General features: G+C 28.9%; 1 protein-coding gene across 4 annotated transcripts in view; it reads right to left on the reverse strand.

Moving 5' to 3' along the window:
* Window positions 1–486: 486 nt before the first annotated feature.
* Window positions 487–17,160, reverse strand: part of Rtnl1 (reticulon) — a 29,069-nt gene continuing 12,395 nt past the window's right edge. Inside the window, exons 1-6 of one of the 4 annotated variants that reach the window (XM_089078000.1) lie at window positions 15,542–16,156; window positions 11,577–11,612; window positions 3,780–3,987; window positions 2,948–3,156; window positions 2,765–2,870; window positions 487–2,132 (exon numbers count right to left, since the gene is read on the reverse strand). In XM_089078000.1, the coding sequence (XP_088934126.1) occupies window positions 2,078–2,132; window positions 2,765–2,870; window positions 2,948–3,156; window positions 3,780–3,987; window positions 11,577–11,612; window positions 15,542–15,695 (768 nt within the window). In that variant the 5' untranslated portion in view covers window positions 15,696–16,156 and the 3' untranslated portion in view covers window positions 487–2,077. Of the gene's footprint in view, window positions 2,133–2,764; window positions 2,871–2,947; window positions 3,157–3,779; window positions 3,988–6,004; window positions 6,167–11,576; window positions 11,613–15,541; window positions 16,157–17,160 lie in introns of those variants that run through there. The other 3 variants (XM_089077988.1, XM_089078010.1, XM_089077994.1) reach the window with 3 other exon arrangements.

Consider the following 17,160-nt stretch of genomic DNA (forward strand, 5'->3'; position numbering starts at 1 on the left):
CAAATAAAATCATAACCAATTCCTCAGCAAGCAGGATCTTGGTTATAATAAAAGGAATCAATATCAATTTTAATCAATATCAAGATATTTGATTATCAAATTACTATAGAGTATCGCTACATTGTAAGTTTGCTAAAAATAGTGGCACATAGTTGGTAATAAAAAAATTACTTGAATTTATTTCATACATAGAAATTTAGCAATCAATATCCTGCTTGCCAAAAAATTGGCTACAATTCTATTTGTTTATTAATACTTGGCTTATGTCAATCATATCTATGACATTAAAGTGTTAAAAAATTAATTGTAAAATAAATAATTTTGCAAGATAATTCACATGTTAATAAAAGAAACATGTAAAACTGACTTTAGATTCCTCTCCCTTTCCTCATTTGATTGATTTATCCTGCATTCTTTTTCTAATCTTTCTAATTTTCTTTCTAATCTTTATATATATATAAAATGTTAAATGCAAAAACATAACAGTTGTTTTATTTAATATCATTTATTTATAAATTAATGCAGATGTAGATGCAATAATGAAAACGACAAGAAGCAATATGCATTACAATTCACATTCTTAACATTTTGCCATCGGTCCCGATAAAAACACATGTTCTCGATAACTATGGATATAGATATTTTGATATAAAGTTGCATCTTTATCGTTCAATGTGTTCTATGCCTTGTTATCATAAAGGATCAGTTTTTTTTTATAACTGTCCTCTCCATTCGCATATATATATATATATATATATATATATATATATACATATATATACATATATACATACATATATACACACACACACACACACACATATTTGTTCATACACATATACATACACACTTATGCAGACACACACACATACAACATGCCCGCACGCATGCATGCATGCATATGTTATGTATGTAGTGTATTATGTATGTGTGTATGTGTGTGTGCGCGCGCGCGCGTACATAACAATATAATTACAATTAATGATGCAATAGCAATAATATTATGTAAACGTCAACGTCATTGAGACAGATACAATATATACGTTTCTGCATAATTTAATTAGTCATTAAATCTCCATTCGATCCGCCCAAACACAACAACTTAAAACATCGAGATAATGGGGATATCGCTGTAAATTATATAATTACTTCAATGTCTCTATCACTTTGGAATAAATGATTCTATATTTATATGCTGCACATTTCATATTCGTTACTCTTTTCTGTGTATTAATCTTTGAAATATTACTGTTCTTTGATATCTCCATATCTCGCGACGCAATTTAAACGATTATTTCAGTGTCGATTCGCGAAACACTGATCCAAGCTAATAATACGACGCTCCGATGAAAAGGGTAATAGATAAGATAAATCACATGCAGCCTTATTGCTCATTCTCTCTCACATATTCATAGACATTTATACTTTCTCTTGCATTCGCTCCTCTCTTCTTTTCTTTTTTCGTAAAGAGGAAAATAACGAATATCATCGGGTAGATAAAAACACGAAGTTTATGATAACCGTAAAACACATTTGTCAGAGAGTACGATGAAAAAAGGGGAAGGGAAAGGCAGAAGGCTGGTGCCCAATCCTCGAAAGCACATTGCACTGTTTGCTGTCTGAAAACATCGGTCTAAAAACATGCGGTAATCATCGGTTTTTACTATAATGAATGATTAATCAAATCACTAAGTGTCGCATCTTTCTCTTTTCTTTCTTTCTTTCGTTCGCGATATTTACTTTATCGATAAGGATTGCTCTCGTAATTCGAATGTTAATGTACGCGTACACCGCCATTTGGCTTTGCCGATCATTGCCAAAAAATTTATATCTTTCTTCGGAAATACGACAGCAAGGTTCGCAAAAATACCACTAACACAACTCCCATCACTCGCGTAATTACTGGGTTCGATCTCTGATGTTGAATAATGCAAATCTTTTTCCGATCATATATCGTCGTACGCGCTCTCAAATTCTTCCCTCACTTTTCATATTCCTCTCGTTTGTTTCTAACTTAATCTTTTCTATATCTGCTGTTTCGGTTGTCTGTTGGATTATCGCCACACACAACTCTTCCTTACTCCTCCTTCGTTGGCTCAGTCTTCTTGCCAAGAGGAATTGCCGCCTTCACCCTAAAATAATCGAATAATTGATTTTGAAAAGTATTGCGACAAAAGATAATTGCGAGAGATAATCAGAATCAGTGATGCAACTCGTTTTTTTTCTTTGCACAAAGTAACATTTTACGCGTAAAAAGATATCATATTTTTATTGCAAAACTTTAATACAAATTTTGCATTTATGTACATAACTTTGAGATTTTTTGTCAAATCTTAACATTGAAGTAAAGTTTGAACTTGATATTAATTTTATATATATATATATATATATATATATATATATTTGTAAGGAAAATTAAATATATCAATTTCAAATCTTATTTTAATGTTATAAATTATTTACGCTTAGAATTTATGACATTCGAATTTGAAGTCAGCAGATATAATAGTTTCAATTCTTGCCATAAAAATATATAGGTTTTCTAATATGTAATTACAAGAAATTGTATGTATCAAATATATTCAAAAACAGATTTAACTGAAAATGTATTATATATAATGTATTATGTATTATATAATATATAATAATGTGACATATTTTAAGATTTTATGTAATAAAGAATAAAAAAAAAGTTATTTTATTATTTTCTAAATGTACTTCTTAAAAATTTCTTATAAACAGAATGAATCTCCTTCCAACTTACTTGGCGGTAATTTCATTAATCTTTGCCTGTACTAAGGCCAGGTTCTGATCGATCTGTTCCTGATTTGTTTCATAAACTTTAGGCAGCGTGAAAAGAGCAACCACTCCTGAAAAATTAAAATGGATCAATCGTTGAATCGATTCTATTTACGTATGCGAAATTTACTATCATATGAAAATTTACCGATTATAATAAGAGTCATGCCATTAAACCAAGAACCAACATAGGTAAGACACCAGAGCAAAACGCCAAATTTGAGAGAATCGACAAAATCTTCGACGAGAAAAAGTCTGCGCAATTCACTAACAGCAGCGTTAGCATGTGCAACTGCGACTTCCGCGACTTCGTGCACTTTCTCTGCCGGTAATGTCAGATCCAAATCAAGGATATCCCTACAATATAAATAATGATTTGGTCTTTACAACATAATACAATAACTATTATTGCATTATTATATAATATTATGTATTGTATTATATATATATATATATATATATATATATATATATATAAAATACAATTATTGTATAACTACGATAAAATTATCATAATATTATACTTGAAATTATTAAGATAAAATTACTTAAATTGCTTCAACATTTAAGATATAAATATTAAATATTGAAGCAATTTTAATTCATGTCAATTTTTTTACTTTATCTGTATTTAAAATAATTCTTAAACAGTAAAAGATATAAAAAGATATAGAAAATTATTTTCTTCAATTTTTCATATCAAGACTTTACATCATTTTAAATAAAACTTTATATATTTTCTTACACAAGTTTAATAAGTCTGTGATCTGTGATCTGATTTGTATATCTTTGCTATATCTCTAAAAAGTAATAATTCGTTAATTATACTCGCGAAAATCGTAAAATAGTAGAAGACTTTTCTATATTCATTACAAGATTTTTTTATTTACCCACAAGACGTAATCAGATTATTACCGGATTATTACTGGATATTCTGTATATTTATATTCTTAAAAAGTTTTCTATGATTTTATACTTACTTGAATGGATGACCATCCGAGGTCTTCTGGACTGCCTGAAGAACAGTTTTATAAATACGGAAAAGAATAGTTCCGCTAAGGACGAGGAGTGACATATAAGCCAGCACACTAATCAGACTGAAGTAGGCCAATGATAGGAGCACACCTAATATCGTGCCAAACACGATCCCCGATTTTTTCGGATCGCGCCAATATATCAGAGCTGCCACTGCAAACAAAAACAAATATTCACATTTAAGAGGGGCAGAGGAACCGCATACAAATCCACAAATATTTCTGATATAATCATAATAATAGAATCCATTAATCTATCTCAATTTAACATTGTTGGCAAGTTAAAAAATGTATTGTAATATACATAGAAATATGATTCATGTTTAAATAATTTTTCTTTTCGGTTACTAATAGCAAATATCAGTTCTATATTATATAACATTTACATTGCTACTGCATCATTGGCTTTTTCAATTAATTTATTAAAAAATTCGTTTCAATAAAAGCTTCTAATAAAAGATAAGAAAGTCGATGTTGCCAACGTCAATAAAAACGACATTTGTTCAAACGTTCGTTTCAAACGTTTTTGAAAAATTTTTTTGTTGTGTGGGATTTAATGTTTTTTTTATAAAAGTGTGACAGAAAACTCGAATGTTGAAACTTACAATAAAAGATTTTTTTAAATTATTTTTAAGTTAATTATTGAAGAAAAAAAATCTTCCTCTATTAAACTTGTCTTTTCTAATTTATAATACGTATATATATTTGTATTTTAAGCTCAAATTTACTTCTAATCTACTTAAAGCAAACTATTTACTTCTATTAAGATCTCAGCAGAACAGCAGAAATAACAGATAATTCTCGATAAACAGGATGTTAGAGGCTTAATAATCTCTTTTCTATATTTTGAACTTATATAAAGTTATTATGTTTAACAGATTTGTAATATAACAACTTAAAGCCAAAATTAAATTTTTAATAAATTGGTATTAAAATATAGATCAATTCCCTTTCCCACGAGAAATTTTTACTGCGAAAAATATCATCTCAACTAGAGTTCAAACCTGGAATCTCTCCTCGATTATTCGTGTGGCGGGTGTCTTTATCAATTCAACTATATGTTTCGGTATTTATTACTTTAACATCTTCGGGCTATATACTGAAATATTTATTTTCAAAGTTTGATTTATAAAAAATTTTTCCTTTTTTTTTTAATATAAAATTATGTATAAAATATGTAATGTTATTTAAAAAAAAAATGCGACTTTAAATTGATCAAAGAATGTATTATTAAAAAAAAAGAACAATACTTTCAGGATATCTCATATAAAACATCATATATAATAAAAATATTTATTCTATATAACATTTGTGTTTTTAATATATACATATTATTTATTTATCTCAATATCATATACATTACATATAATATTATTAATAGCAACAGCCACGAAGTTGATTTTAATATTTGGACGCATAGCCAGTAATATGAAACCAGTAATATGTAACGAAAAAAACTACTATTAACCAGTTTAGAGAGTTGTAACAAACTAAAACAATTCCATCCAGGTAATTTTTTCAGCCTTAAGAACAATTGAACAAAATTGATAAAGTATGTGATAAAATAACTGATAAAATTTGAAATAGTTGTCATTTATAAATATATTATTCTAAAAAAAACATTTCTCTTTCGATATATCTTCCTTATAGTTCAATGTATATGTTATATATGTTCCCTATAGTTCAAATAAATTTCGACATTATTTATTTAAAGTTTATTAATCTATATTTTTTTTCTTTTCTAATTCATAATTTCACATAAATTCACATAAATAGATTTTTCTTTGATAATTTTACATGCACATATGCATATAAATTTGCATATGTATTTTGGTGTGCATTCATACAAATATCTTGTATCTTTGTATTTTGTATCTTTAATAAATTTTACAATATTTTTATTATAAGATAAATAAAATTATAATTATAGAAATCTATTGCAAATTATATTTAAACGGGTTCAATTAATAAAAGGATTTTTTTTCCTAAATACAAAACATTAAACACTCAGTTGCAATATAAAGCAGAGCATTTTTATGATAGTATATCATAAGGAAATAAGTATTATATCATCAACCATATGTTCCCGGATCAATGATCGTCAGCATATCGAATTAGCTATTTCTGTAATCGTACAATTGTATGGGGATGCATAGGAATGCAAGACTTACTAGGACCGCGATTCGGAAGAGTTTGCACGTGCCCTTTCTGAAATACTATGTTTCTTCGTATCATCCTTATAAAGTGTCACGGAAATGTTCCCCGTTATAGAGAATATCTGCGCGCTCGGGATCGCGATCACACGCAGGACCGTCCCAACATTATTGACTGACTGACTTCCAACGACTTATTCAAGATCCGGCCACGCGAGAGGAAAGCCTCATTGATAGCGACAAAGAAAGAAGGGGAAAGACGGGAGGAAGGACTGGCGAACGTGGAACAGTAACGTAACTATCAATAGACATTGAGGTACATTTACGTGCAGAATATTAACAATATTAAAAATTTACAATTTTCGTTTCGAAGAGTATACATACTTTTCTTCAAAAGTATAGAAACGGACAGACATAATTCGTCAGGGATGCATTTTAGAAAAAAGAAATGTTACAGGGGTTGTTGTTTCAGGGTTCAAAGGATCTGTTTATCCGATCTTATCCGTTATCACGCCTTGGATGGCATTGCCAAGGTCATATAGAGATCAACTTTACTTTTTTTAAATAATACAAATTTACTAAAAAAAATATGATAAAAAAATGAGATAAACTTTAAAGATATAAATAACGAAATATTGAAAAACTTATTCAATTTCATATAATTTCATATAATTTCATATAATTTAATAAATTATATTACATTATATACATCTGTCACATCTGTCACAATGATTGATCAGAATAATCTTAATGCAATTGAAGTGCACCAAGGTTCTCTATGTAAATTTAACTTTGAAAGCACTTTATATAATTTAAAATTTCAAACGAAATCCACAAAAAATAACGTAATTGTATAATAACACACATGCGCGCACATGCATACACATAAGATACATGCAAAAAGATTAGATAATTATGATAAATTTTATTAAAAATTTTAAATTCGGGCTAGTTAACTCTTCATATTAAATTTATCGTTATATTAAATCTTTTGTATCAATGATGTTATAATGAAAGCACATATGCTTGATGCCTCTTTTCACCTTTTTTAAAAAGATACAATACATTGACAACTATATCGCTTTCAATCTGTTTTATTATTTATATTGTCTTGAAAAGGATAAATTCAAATTCCACACATATTTCCACTCGTAATCGTCCAATACTTTCTGATGATTCAGTGAAGATATCTATGTTTCATGTGTGCAATACCGCATTATTATAGGTAACTAAATTTGTTTTTATCATCAAAATTTATTGGTCTGTACCAAGAATAATATACCAAGAAAGCGTTTTATATTAATATTTATCATCATATGATTGCATGTGCGTGCACATGAAAGATTTTTAATAAATCTTTTTTATTGTATCATCAAAATGTCAATATAAAAAATAAAATATCTTATAATATAAGACATTCCTTTTATTAATTTTATATTTCTTTCTCAAGACAAAGTCACTTTATACGAAATTTAATAAATTATGTAAAAAACATATAGTTCACACAATTCCCAAGAATAATATTAATATTAATATCTTATAAAAAAAAATATTAAAAAACGTATATATAATATTCTTTTCTTAAAACTATGGAACTACGGAAAATGTTTTTAAATAAAAGTCGCATGAAAATCATTTTCTCTAGTTCTTAATTCAATTTTTTTAAGGTTTTTTTTCTATTTTCTTTTTAATAAAATTAATTACGTAATATTTTTAGATACTGATGATTTTTCTAGTTATTCCGATAAATAAAAAATATTAAAATAAAGTTATGAAAGTTATTTTAAATAAAAGGCTAAAATTAATCATTATTTTTGTAAATTTATAAAACAAGATAGAAATTGAGATTCATCAACCGCGCGCATCACACTCAAATGCATGAAAGTGACAAAATAATAATTTGTCGCATTACAATAACAGTGAATCCCAATGGCCCCATTTATAATTAAAATTGTTTTTGCAATTTCCGTTTTTGCATTTTCCGGTTGGATATTTATCTATTATGTTACAAGATACAAATGACATTTCGATTTTCAGAAAATAGCTGAATATGCATAATGATCACGATAAGACCAAATGCGTTTACGCAATTCTCATAACTGTCGTGTTCGTCCATGATGCAAAATTATGCATTACAGGTCGACGCGACAGGTCGTGTATGGCGCCGCTTTATTGATTCGCATACAAGAATTTCCCCCTCGGATTTATCTATCCTATGCGTCATCCAATGGAAAGAAAAAGGCGCAGTTAATCTCTGCCAGTTTAGTAGTTGCGTTGAGTGTATAGACAGAATAGAATTTATACTTGGTATGAGAAATCCATAACGTAATTCCATAATATTAACTTACAATTAGAAATGAAAGAATAAAAGAAAAAATGATTAAAATTACATCGATTTAAATATCGAATATTTAGAATTTCTAATATCTTGTAGTGAGAAATTGGATTATGTCAGAAATATGTTATGTACACTCTTTCCTTATATTATGTAATATTCATACGTATTAGTTATTATTATTCTTCCAGGTCATTAATTCCATGCAATATAGATAATCGATAAAATATAAAATAACGAAAATGTCATCTCTAGTTGTCTTTGATTAATAAATAAAAATATACTTTATTCAATATATACCTTATTTTTGATAAAAATTAGCTTTCTAATATGTTGATCCAGATTTAGTTATCTATTATTTTATAAATTAAGAAAACACTTTTTATATACTTTTATATACTTTTGATATTTCCAATAACTTTAAAGAATATCAATAGCAGTATATGGAAAAGCTAATATATTTTGATATATATGCGAGAAAAAACTTACGTTGTTACGTGTTTTCATTTATTAATATTTAATATAATGTCAGATTGTCCTATTATCCTATCCTAGATAATTCTATAAGATGCAACTAAAAAAATTATACAAGCTCTGCTAACGAGAAAAAAAAATGAATTTGCATCGATCATATTATTAATATTTATTATATTATATTTTAGATATAATAAATACCTTTCGCTAAAAAAATATTCTGAAATATTATTCGAAACATACATCAAAACGCAATAAACAAAAAGTTCTAGATATAATAATATTTATTTAAAAAAAAATATGAAAATATCGCTTATTTTTCACCTCTGTAAGAAAACACCTCTATTCTTTTGAAAGTTAAGTAATAAATAATGCCAAGGATATGATGGATATAATGTAATTGCACACTGTATGATGTGATTTCTGAGGCCTTTCTCAGGTTTTATCATGTGTGTGAATAATAAAATAAAACCACCATCGGTTCGATACAGATGCAAAATATAGTTAGAAAAAAAAATCGAATATACCTACAGTGACACATATTTAGTAAGAGTAACATTGTAGCTTGAGAAAGGCTTCACATAAATCTCATAAATATCGTACATTTCATAATAATCGAATTCCCATCGAATCGAATTCTCTGCTTTTAAATTAATATATAATTCTTAAACATTTTTTTTAATTAATATATAGTTCTTAAACATTCTGTATAATTGCTCAAGGAAATGTAAATGTAATGTGAATCTTCTTTAAGCAATTATATATTAAAGAATAATTTTAAGCAATTATATATTAAAGAAAAAATAAATAAATAAATTGATGTTACGGAAATATCGCGACATTAAAATAAGATATCAATAAAATATTGACATTAACTTAGCTATCTATTATTAGATTTTTTTTTAAAGAATGGTATAATTGATTTTACCTATCAAATTGAAAATACTAAGTAATTGTCTCTCTTTACGTCAATTATTATAATTGTTATGAGTTCCTGTCTCATCGAAACAATAATGGAACTAAACAAATGTATATGTAAGTAACATTAACGTAACGTAACATTAATGTCTAATGCGGAGAATCTTAAAGTTTTCAACAACAATGTATAATAAAAGAAGATGTAAGAAACAGACAACATGCAAAACTAATGCAAATCTAATGCTAGATGCAATATAATATATAATATATAATACATAATACATAATATAATATATAAACACATACATATACACACACGCGCGCGCGCGCACATACACACATTTGCGGGCACCAACAAATCAATCAAAAATCATCAAGATTTCTTTAACGTTCATTAATCTTTCCCATTGACTTTTTCTTGCAATTAATTACATCTAAGTTTCATTATGATGATACTATTACTCGATGATACTATTACTTTTTGTTTATGACTCATGTTCCACTCTTATATTTATTAAATCAATTTCTCTTTCTGCATTTACATAGCGTAAAATACATACTTATTTCCAAATCATCATTGCTCTTAGCGATCTACCGTTCTACTCACATTCCTCCTTCGTGATGACCATTTTCTCTATGAACATTCGGCCGCCGGACTCTATCGATTATTGTTTATACCAAAGTCTAATTTCTGGATTTGAAATGATCACGATTGAATCGGGAAGCAATCGTTCCAGAAAAACGAGATAGAGAAGAATCGAAGAACGATGAGCGAACAACGCACGGAACTGCTCCGTCGGTTTGGAAACCCTGACGAAGATCTTTGAAAACCTGGCATTAGACCAACGAGAGGCTGGCTGAACGTTATATTTAGTAGCATCCGAGAACGGCAGGTCCGATGAACGGGCAGAGATGCCGCCAATGCAAAATCATTTTCAGTAGCGGATTAATTATTATATTTCAAATCGAGTGACGCTTCATAGAACATACGCTACGCTTCACTACGTACATACGTAAGTGGGATTTGTTGTTACATATCGCAACACTTTTATCTTACAATATCCCTTTAGAATCATTCCAAAAGCTTTCTTCTCAAACAAATTCCTTAATTAACCATATCTAATACAATATCCAAATATATGAATTATTTACTAGCCTGTAATTTACACTTGACGTTATTTAACGATTTTAAAATTTTCTTTCATCTAATTTTATTCGACATAATTTAACAATACTTTGATTAACTTTTGATAATAATATAATATAAAATGAATTAATAATATTAAATTTAGTTAATTTTGACTTTGATTTTTGCATTATATTTTAAATTACTCTTTTTTATTAATAACTAATAGAAAACAATTGACCAATAGTAATATTTTATATAATAGTAAGATTTTATTTTTATCTACCATATCTAAAATATTTTCAAAAATTATCTTTACGTCATGTTTTCAACATTATCGGATGTTCTCTTCTAATTAATATCTACTCATATCTCATTATCTCAACTTTAGTGCAATGTTTTAACGATAAATTTTTTTACACAAATTTTATAAAGTTAAGTTATTAAAATATAAAAATTGTCCTAAATTAATTTATTAGAATTGCAATTTTACAATCAATTACACATAAAACTAGAGAAACATTAGAAAATAATATAATTTCTATAATATTACTTGTAGTTTATTTCGATATTAAGGAATATTAACTGAAATATTACAGCAACACTGAAAATAATTTCAAACAATTTAAATAAATATAAGCTATAATATATGATCACAAACATCTCTAATTGAATCAATCAAATGATATGTTGCTACAAACAAGAAAAACAATATATTTCTGTTCTTTTTTTCTTACCTTTTGGATTCAGTCTTTCAGGATTAAACCATGCGTCTGCAAACAATAGAATTGAAGTATGTTAGTATAATATGTGATACATGACTTTAGAAAAACAACATGTAAAAAGTGTGAATTATTATGAGTTAAGTCTGTTAATAATTAAAGCGTTTCATTACAAAATTTCAAAATAATAAAACTAAATTTTTTCTAATATGTTCTTCAATAAAAATAATCAAATTGTTTTTGTTTATATAAATATCAAAAATATTTGCAATTACATTTGCAACTTTATTTTATTATTTTGTGAATGAATATTTACTTGTTCTTTACATATATAGTTTTATTTGTTCTTTACATATATATTTACATATATTCATTGATAAATATATTTTCATTAATAATATAATATTTTTATTTTACTGTAGTATTAGATAGTAAGCGAAATTCTCGAAATCGTTCGCGCGTACAACGAAATTTTACATTACACTAAATGCCTTAATCAGTATAATCTCAGAGCGCTTTGAAAAAAAGGGAGGGAAGGGGGGAAGGAGGACAAGATTGAAAGCAAAGTCTGAAACTATAAGCGTTATAAATTTTGCTAGCGACTTTGGGATAATTGTAAATATAAAGAGGAAATGATTAATGACAGAAATGTATTGAATATAATATTAATGAATACAAGAATTATTTGTTTCTTCATAGTCACATTCAAATCAAGCGAATTATTATTTGTTAAATCAACTCATTAACTTTTAAATAAATAAAAGAACAATCATTCATTGCAAAAGCAGATGAAACAGAGATCATGTGAAATAGAGATTAAATAAAACCAGAAGAAGAAATATACATGTACAAGAGATTGGATCATAACTTCATACGTGTTATATTCCTCTTTGAACTTATTTTTCAGGTTACACTTCTATTAATAATTATATAATAAATCGATACAGATAGAAGACTGCTACCGTAATAAGATACCTGCTTCGTTCAAAAGGCTATCGAAATATCAATAGCTCAATAAAGTTACATAAATTCTATTATTACTTATAAATGCCAAATGCTTGTTAAGCAAGTTATTTTATTTAAAGCAAATTTCAAACCATCATTAAATTATGTTTTTTAATTTGTTGCCATTTTGTCGTACAAGAGCAAGTTACTATTTATTATTTAAAAAAAAATTTATTCTATAAATCTAGTAACATCGGACACAAATTATTCGTTCAACGAGTCATCACAATTCTCCTCATATAAAATTATTCTTCTCATTTTACTCCATAAAAGAAGAACGAACGAAAGGCAAACGGAGCAAGACACGAGACAAGAGGGAGCCAAGGGAGTCAATATCCTTCCATTTGGACATTGAGTCACGCTTTACGTGTCAAGTGTATACAAATGTACAGACCTCTTACTATTGGTACACATATTTACCTCTTGTGTTGAGGATAATATATGATTCAAAAATACACGATTGAAATATGAATTATTCAAACGATAAAGTTCCTTTTGTTATTTGTAAGATTCAAATATTTATAAATTTAAAAGCAATATTTAAAGCAATAAAATTTACAATATAGGGAAATATATATTTCTAAAGGATCGCCGGAAAAAAAAATATTTCGTTAGAATCTGTAAAATAACAAGATATAACAAGATATAATAATATCGAACAAAAAAAACAAAAAGAATTTGTTATTCAAGTGAGTAATTCTATGGCATTTTATGAGCCTTAATCAGCAGATTAGAAGGGCACTTTATTATTATTTCAAGTATTAATGACAAGTAGGCAGATAAAGGTCCGTTTGCCGGTTTGAAAGTGTGCAAGTGTGTATATAGCGTTTGATAATGACGGAAACGTCACCGTGATTTTCTTCAATGTCACATATTCCGGCTTTATATACCGCAATATATATATATATATATATATATACCGCGTGGGAAATAATCTCGTGCTACACGCTAACAAATTATAGGCACGGGCGCGAATCGCGGAGAGTCAGGCTGGGGCAATCGATTGCACTACATGCACTGCGCAATATGACTCTCCTGTTGTCTTAAAACAGCGATACTTGTACTTGTAATTCGTCTTTTACTTTAGAATTAAATAAATCATTTTTTCATGATCAATGTTAATCAATAATCCAAGTTTTCACTATATAAATATAGCGATAAATCCAGCGATAAAATTACTATATAAACTGAACGATAAACGTTTTTAAAAAAGTTGCCTTCTGCAATATACATATATTCTAAATGTATCATGTATGTGGAACATTTACATATCGTCAGCTTCATACGATGCATCGAATGCTTAATTTTACAATAAAGTACTTGCCACACTTCTCGCAGTATATCTTTGACCTTTTAATTGTTTTAAAATTGTTAAGTATTAATGCGCATAATTATTCGCAATTAATTTTACTGACACCACTTTAGTAATGATTTTGATAATAGTATTCGGCAGTATTGGTATGCGTATATAATAAATAAAGCGAAATATTTCCTTAAAAAAATTAATATTATGTCTTTTGGAAAGAAAATGTCAAGTTCGCGACGAGCATTTTCTTTACCGAGAGTACAGAAAAATAACATATATTCTGTAATAATGTAAAAATAAGTGAAATAAAAAAGCAATATTATCATTATCTTTTCGCAAACGTCAAGTGACTTTGATAAAGATAACGATAATTCAGTTATGCAATTTATTTTTAGCAACCGGTCGCTATTATTATGTTTCACAAATGATGCTTCTGGGATAAAGTTCGAGAGTCAATTGTACATTCTTCGTTCACAACTTGAATCCAAGGTTGAATCTTATGTAATCCAAGCTCGTGATAATTATTCCAGATTGAAACAAATTGTAAGATATTATGATGTATGCTGCAAAAGCAGAATTTCGCTTATCGAATAAATGTATATTATAAAAATGCAGTAAATTATATGATAATTTGTGTTCATTAGCTTATTGTGCGATTTGTAAATATAAAATGAAAACATCAAAACATAAATATTAGTAATTAATCTAAATTATGATGTAAGAAATTTGATATTTTGCATCTGTCAATAAAAAAAATTCGAGAAAAAAATTCAAAAATTCTAACGTTCATTTAGAGGAATAACAATATATACTAACAATTTACAATGTTATGCAATATCCAGCACATACAAATATGACATTATATTACAAAAGTAATGATATTTCTAAATCTTTAATTTATAAAAATATAATGTGATATTCATTTTTTCGTCGGGAAAAATTAAATTAATGCTAATTTAATAGCATTAATAAAAACAACATTCAATTAAGTTAATTGTTCCCTTCCTAGCATTTAGAAATGCATTCAAATGTTCAAAGTTGTTTTTGCCCAAAATATCACAATCGTATAATATTATATAATATTATAAAAAAATATGGTGTTATAAACATATAAATATCCTGTATAAACATCAACATTTTCTTACAGGCACCTCATCTACGATGAACCTGAAACAAACTTTATGGGCTCAACCCAAGTGATGGGTTCATTCAAATATAAACGAATCATAGGGATGTTAAATAAATGTATCTACATAAATGTGTCTGCAGGTAGTCGACCGATCGATAACCCAGTTTCGATCGACAATTCTTCGATACTGGGCAGGTAGCATCTGCGCAGGGCGAAACCCAGGTCGGGTCACCGACATGGACATGAAAACGTTGATGGGAATTAATTTGGATAGTCCGGAATCAGATTTCATCTGCTTTTTCGATGAAAAATTGTGTCACGAAAAATTTCATCACGGAATGTTAATTTTTCTGAATTGGGAGTGGAATGAAACGTGAAAGAACCATTCTTTTTTCACAATTTAACAGTGTGTCGAATGTGAGCATCGAGCACATACAGAGATACAAAGATGAAACGAAATAAAGAGAATGAAGGAGAAGAGAAGAAATCATCATCTTCGAGAGATGTTGTGAGAGATGTTAAGTATTAAGAAAAACCTACGGGGATTCAGAATGTTCCAGAAGCACGGATTGCCGTTGGTCATCGAAGCGGAGCTATTGGCGCCGGCGCTGGGTCGCTTGCTGCAGAGCTGGCTGCTCTCGTCAATATTCTTACTGGCTGCGGAGCATGACATCGTTGAATCCGAATCCGCCATCCTTACGCACACTTCTCTGCGAGGTCCCAGCGCGACGCGCGACGCACTTCCCTCACTTCGTTCGTTGAGCTGTCTGTCACCAGTTTCCGAATATTTTCCTGTGCGTGACAGCGCGCCTGGCGAACGTCGACGGAAGCAATAGTGTATTTTGCCACGCACGCGTGCGCGCGTACCGAATGACGCACTTCGACAATAACGACGCCAACGACAACGACGACAACGACGCCAACGACGACGAGGACGACAAGGACGACGAAAATGACAATGACGCCGAGGATGAGAGTACGAGAATACGATTACGTTCGCGTTTCCGCGTTCACATACACGTACAATTTTTGGGGATGAGAATAAATTTGCGCGAGAGAAAGCGCTGCACTTGACAATTCACAAAGTTAGTCCGCGGTCCAAAAGGAAGAAAACTCCGAGTGACTCATGGCTCGCATACAGCGAGAAGAGAACTGAGGCTTGAAGCCTGTTATCGACCCACCGGAGGTCTCCCAGTCCTTTCCCCGCCGAACATGCCGAACTTCCCACCACCCTCCAGTCTCAGTCGCCATATTGCTCAGAACCTTTTCCTCAGTACTCAACGAAAAGTACTGTACGTAAGATTAATAAAAAAAAAGTGTATATTTAAAAAATTTAACAATATTTCTCATTTTGTTTATTAGTTTGAAAATAAATTAATTGTAGCAACAACTTTATAATATCAAAATGAACATTAATATTTTTCAAGCTTTTTTCATTTTTGGACTTATTTGTAAATACAATGCGTTTTATTATTTCTCTTATTTGCTACACGCACGCACGTACGCACGCACGCACGCATACGAATACAGTACGCAAAATCGGAACCTTTCTGTATATCAAGTAATGCTAATGTGCTAATTGAAAAAATGCATAAGTAACTTTTTTCTTCCGCGGTAAGAAATATCGCAAAGAAATATTTTCTTTTTCATTAAATTTAATTTATGTTATACATTATATACACAAGTTTGACAACATCATAATCATTCATTGCACATAAGCACAGACACAGTAATTCATATCCTAATATTTAATCGCTCGTCTTTAAACTCATTGCAAAAAAAAAAAAAGAGTTGCAACCTTTATTTTTCCACGAATATACATAATGCACGATCAATTAATTAATTCGGTACTTGTCGATTAATTCACTTTGCAATTTTCGGCCAATTTTTGTAGTTGCAACGCCTATTGCCTTTCCTTACCTTATCCATGATAATGGGCTAGTCAATAAACGTCGGTGCTAAGTCACGTAGCGTTTTGTTTTAGGAGCGATATGTCATCTCAAGCACGAGATAATGCACCTGCGTATACTCTCTGATTGTCAAGTGTCACTGAAAAAACTATCATTGAAAATTTGTTTTTTTTAATAATTAGCATCTAGTTAATAATTATTTCTTTAAATTATTATTAATTATTTTATTAATGATTAAAAGTGAATTAT

This window comes from Pogonomyrmex barbatus, unplaced genomic scaffold (assembly GCF_055798465.1).
Source record: "Pogonomyrmex barbatus isolate J1 unplaced genomic scaffold, ASM5579846v1 scaffold1, whole genome shotgun sequence".
NCBI classification, from domain to species: domain Eukaryota; kingdom Metazoa; phylum Arthropoda; class Insecta; order Hymenoptera; family Formicidae; genus Pogonomyrmex; species Pogonomyrmex barbatus.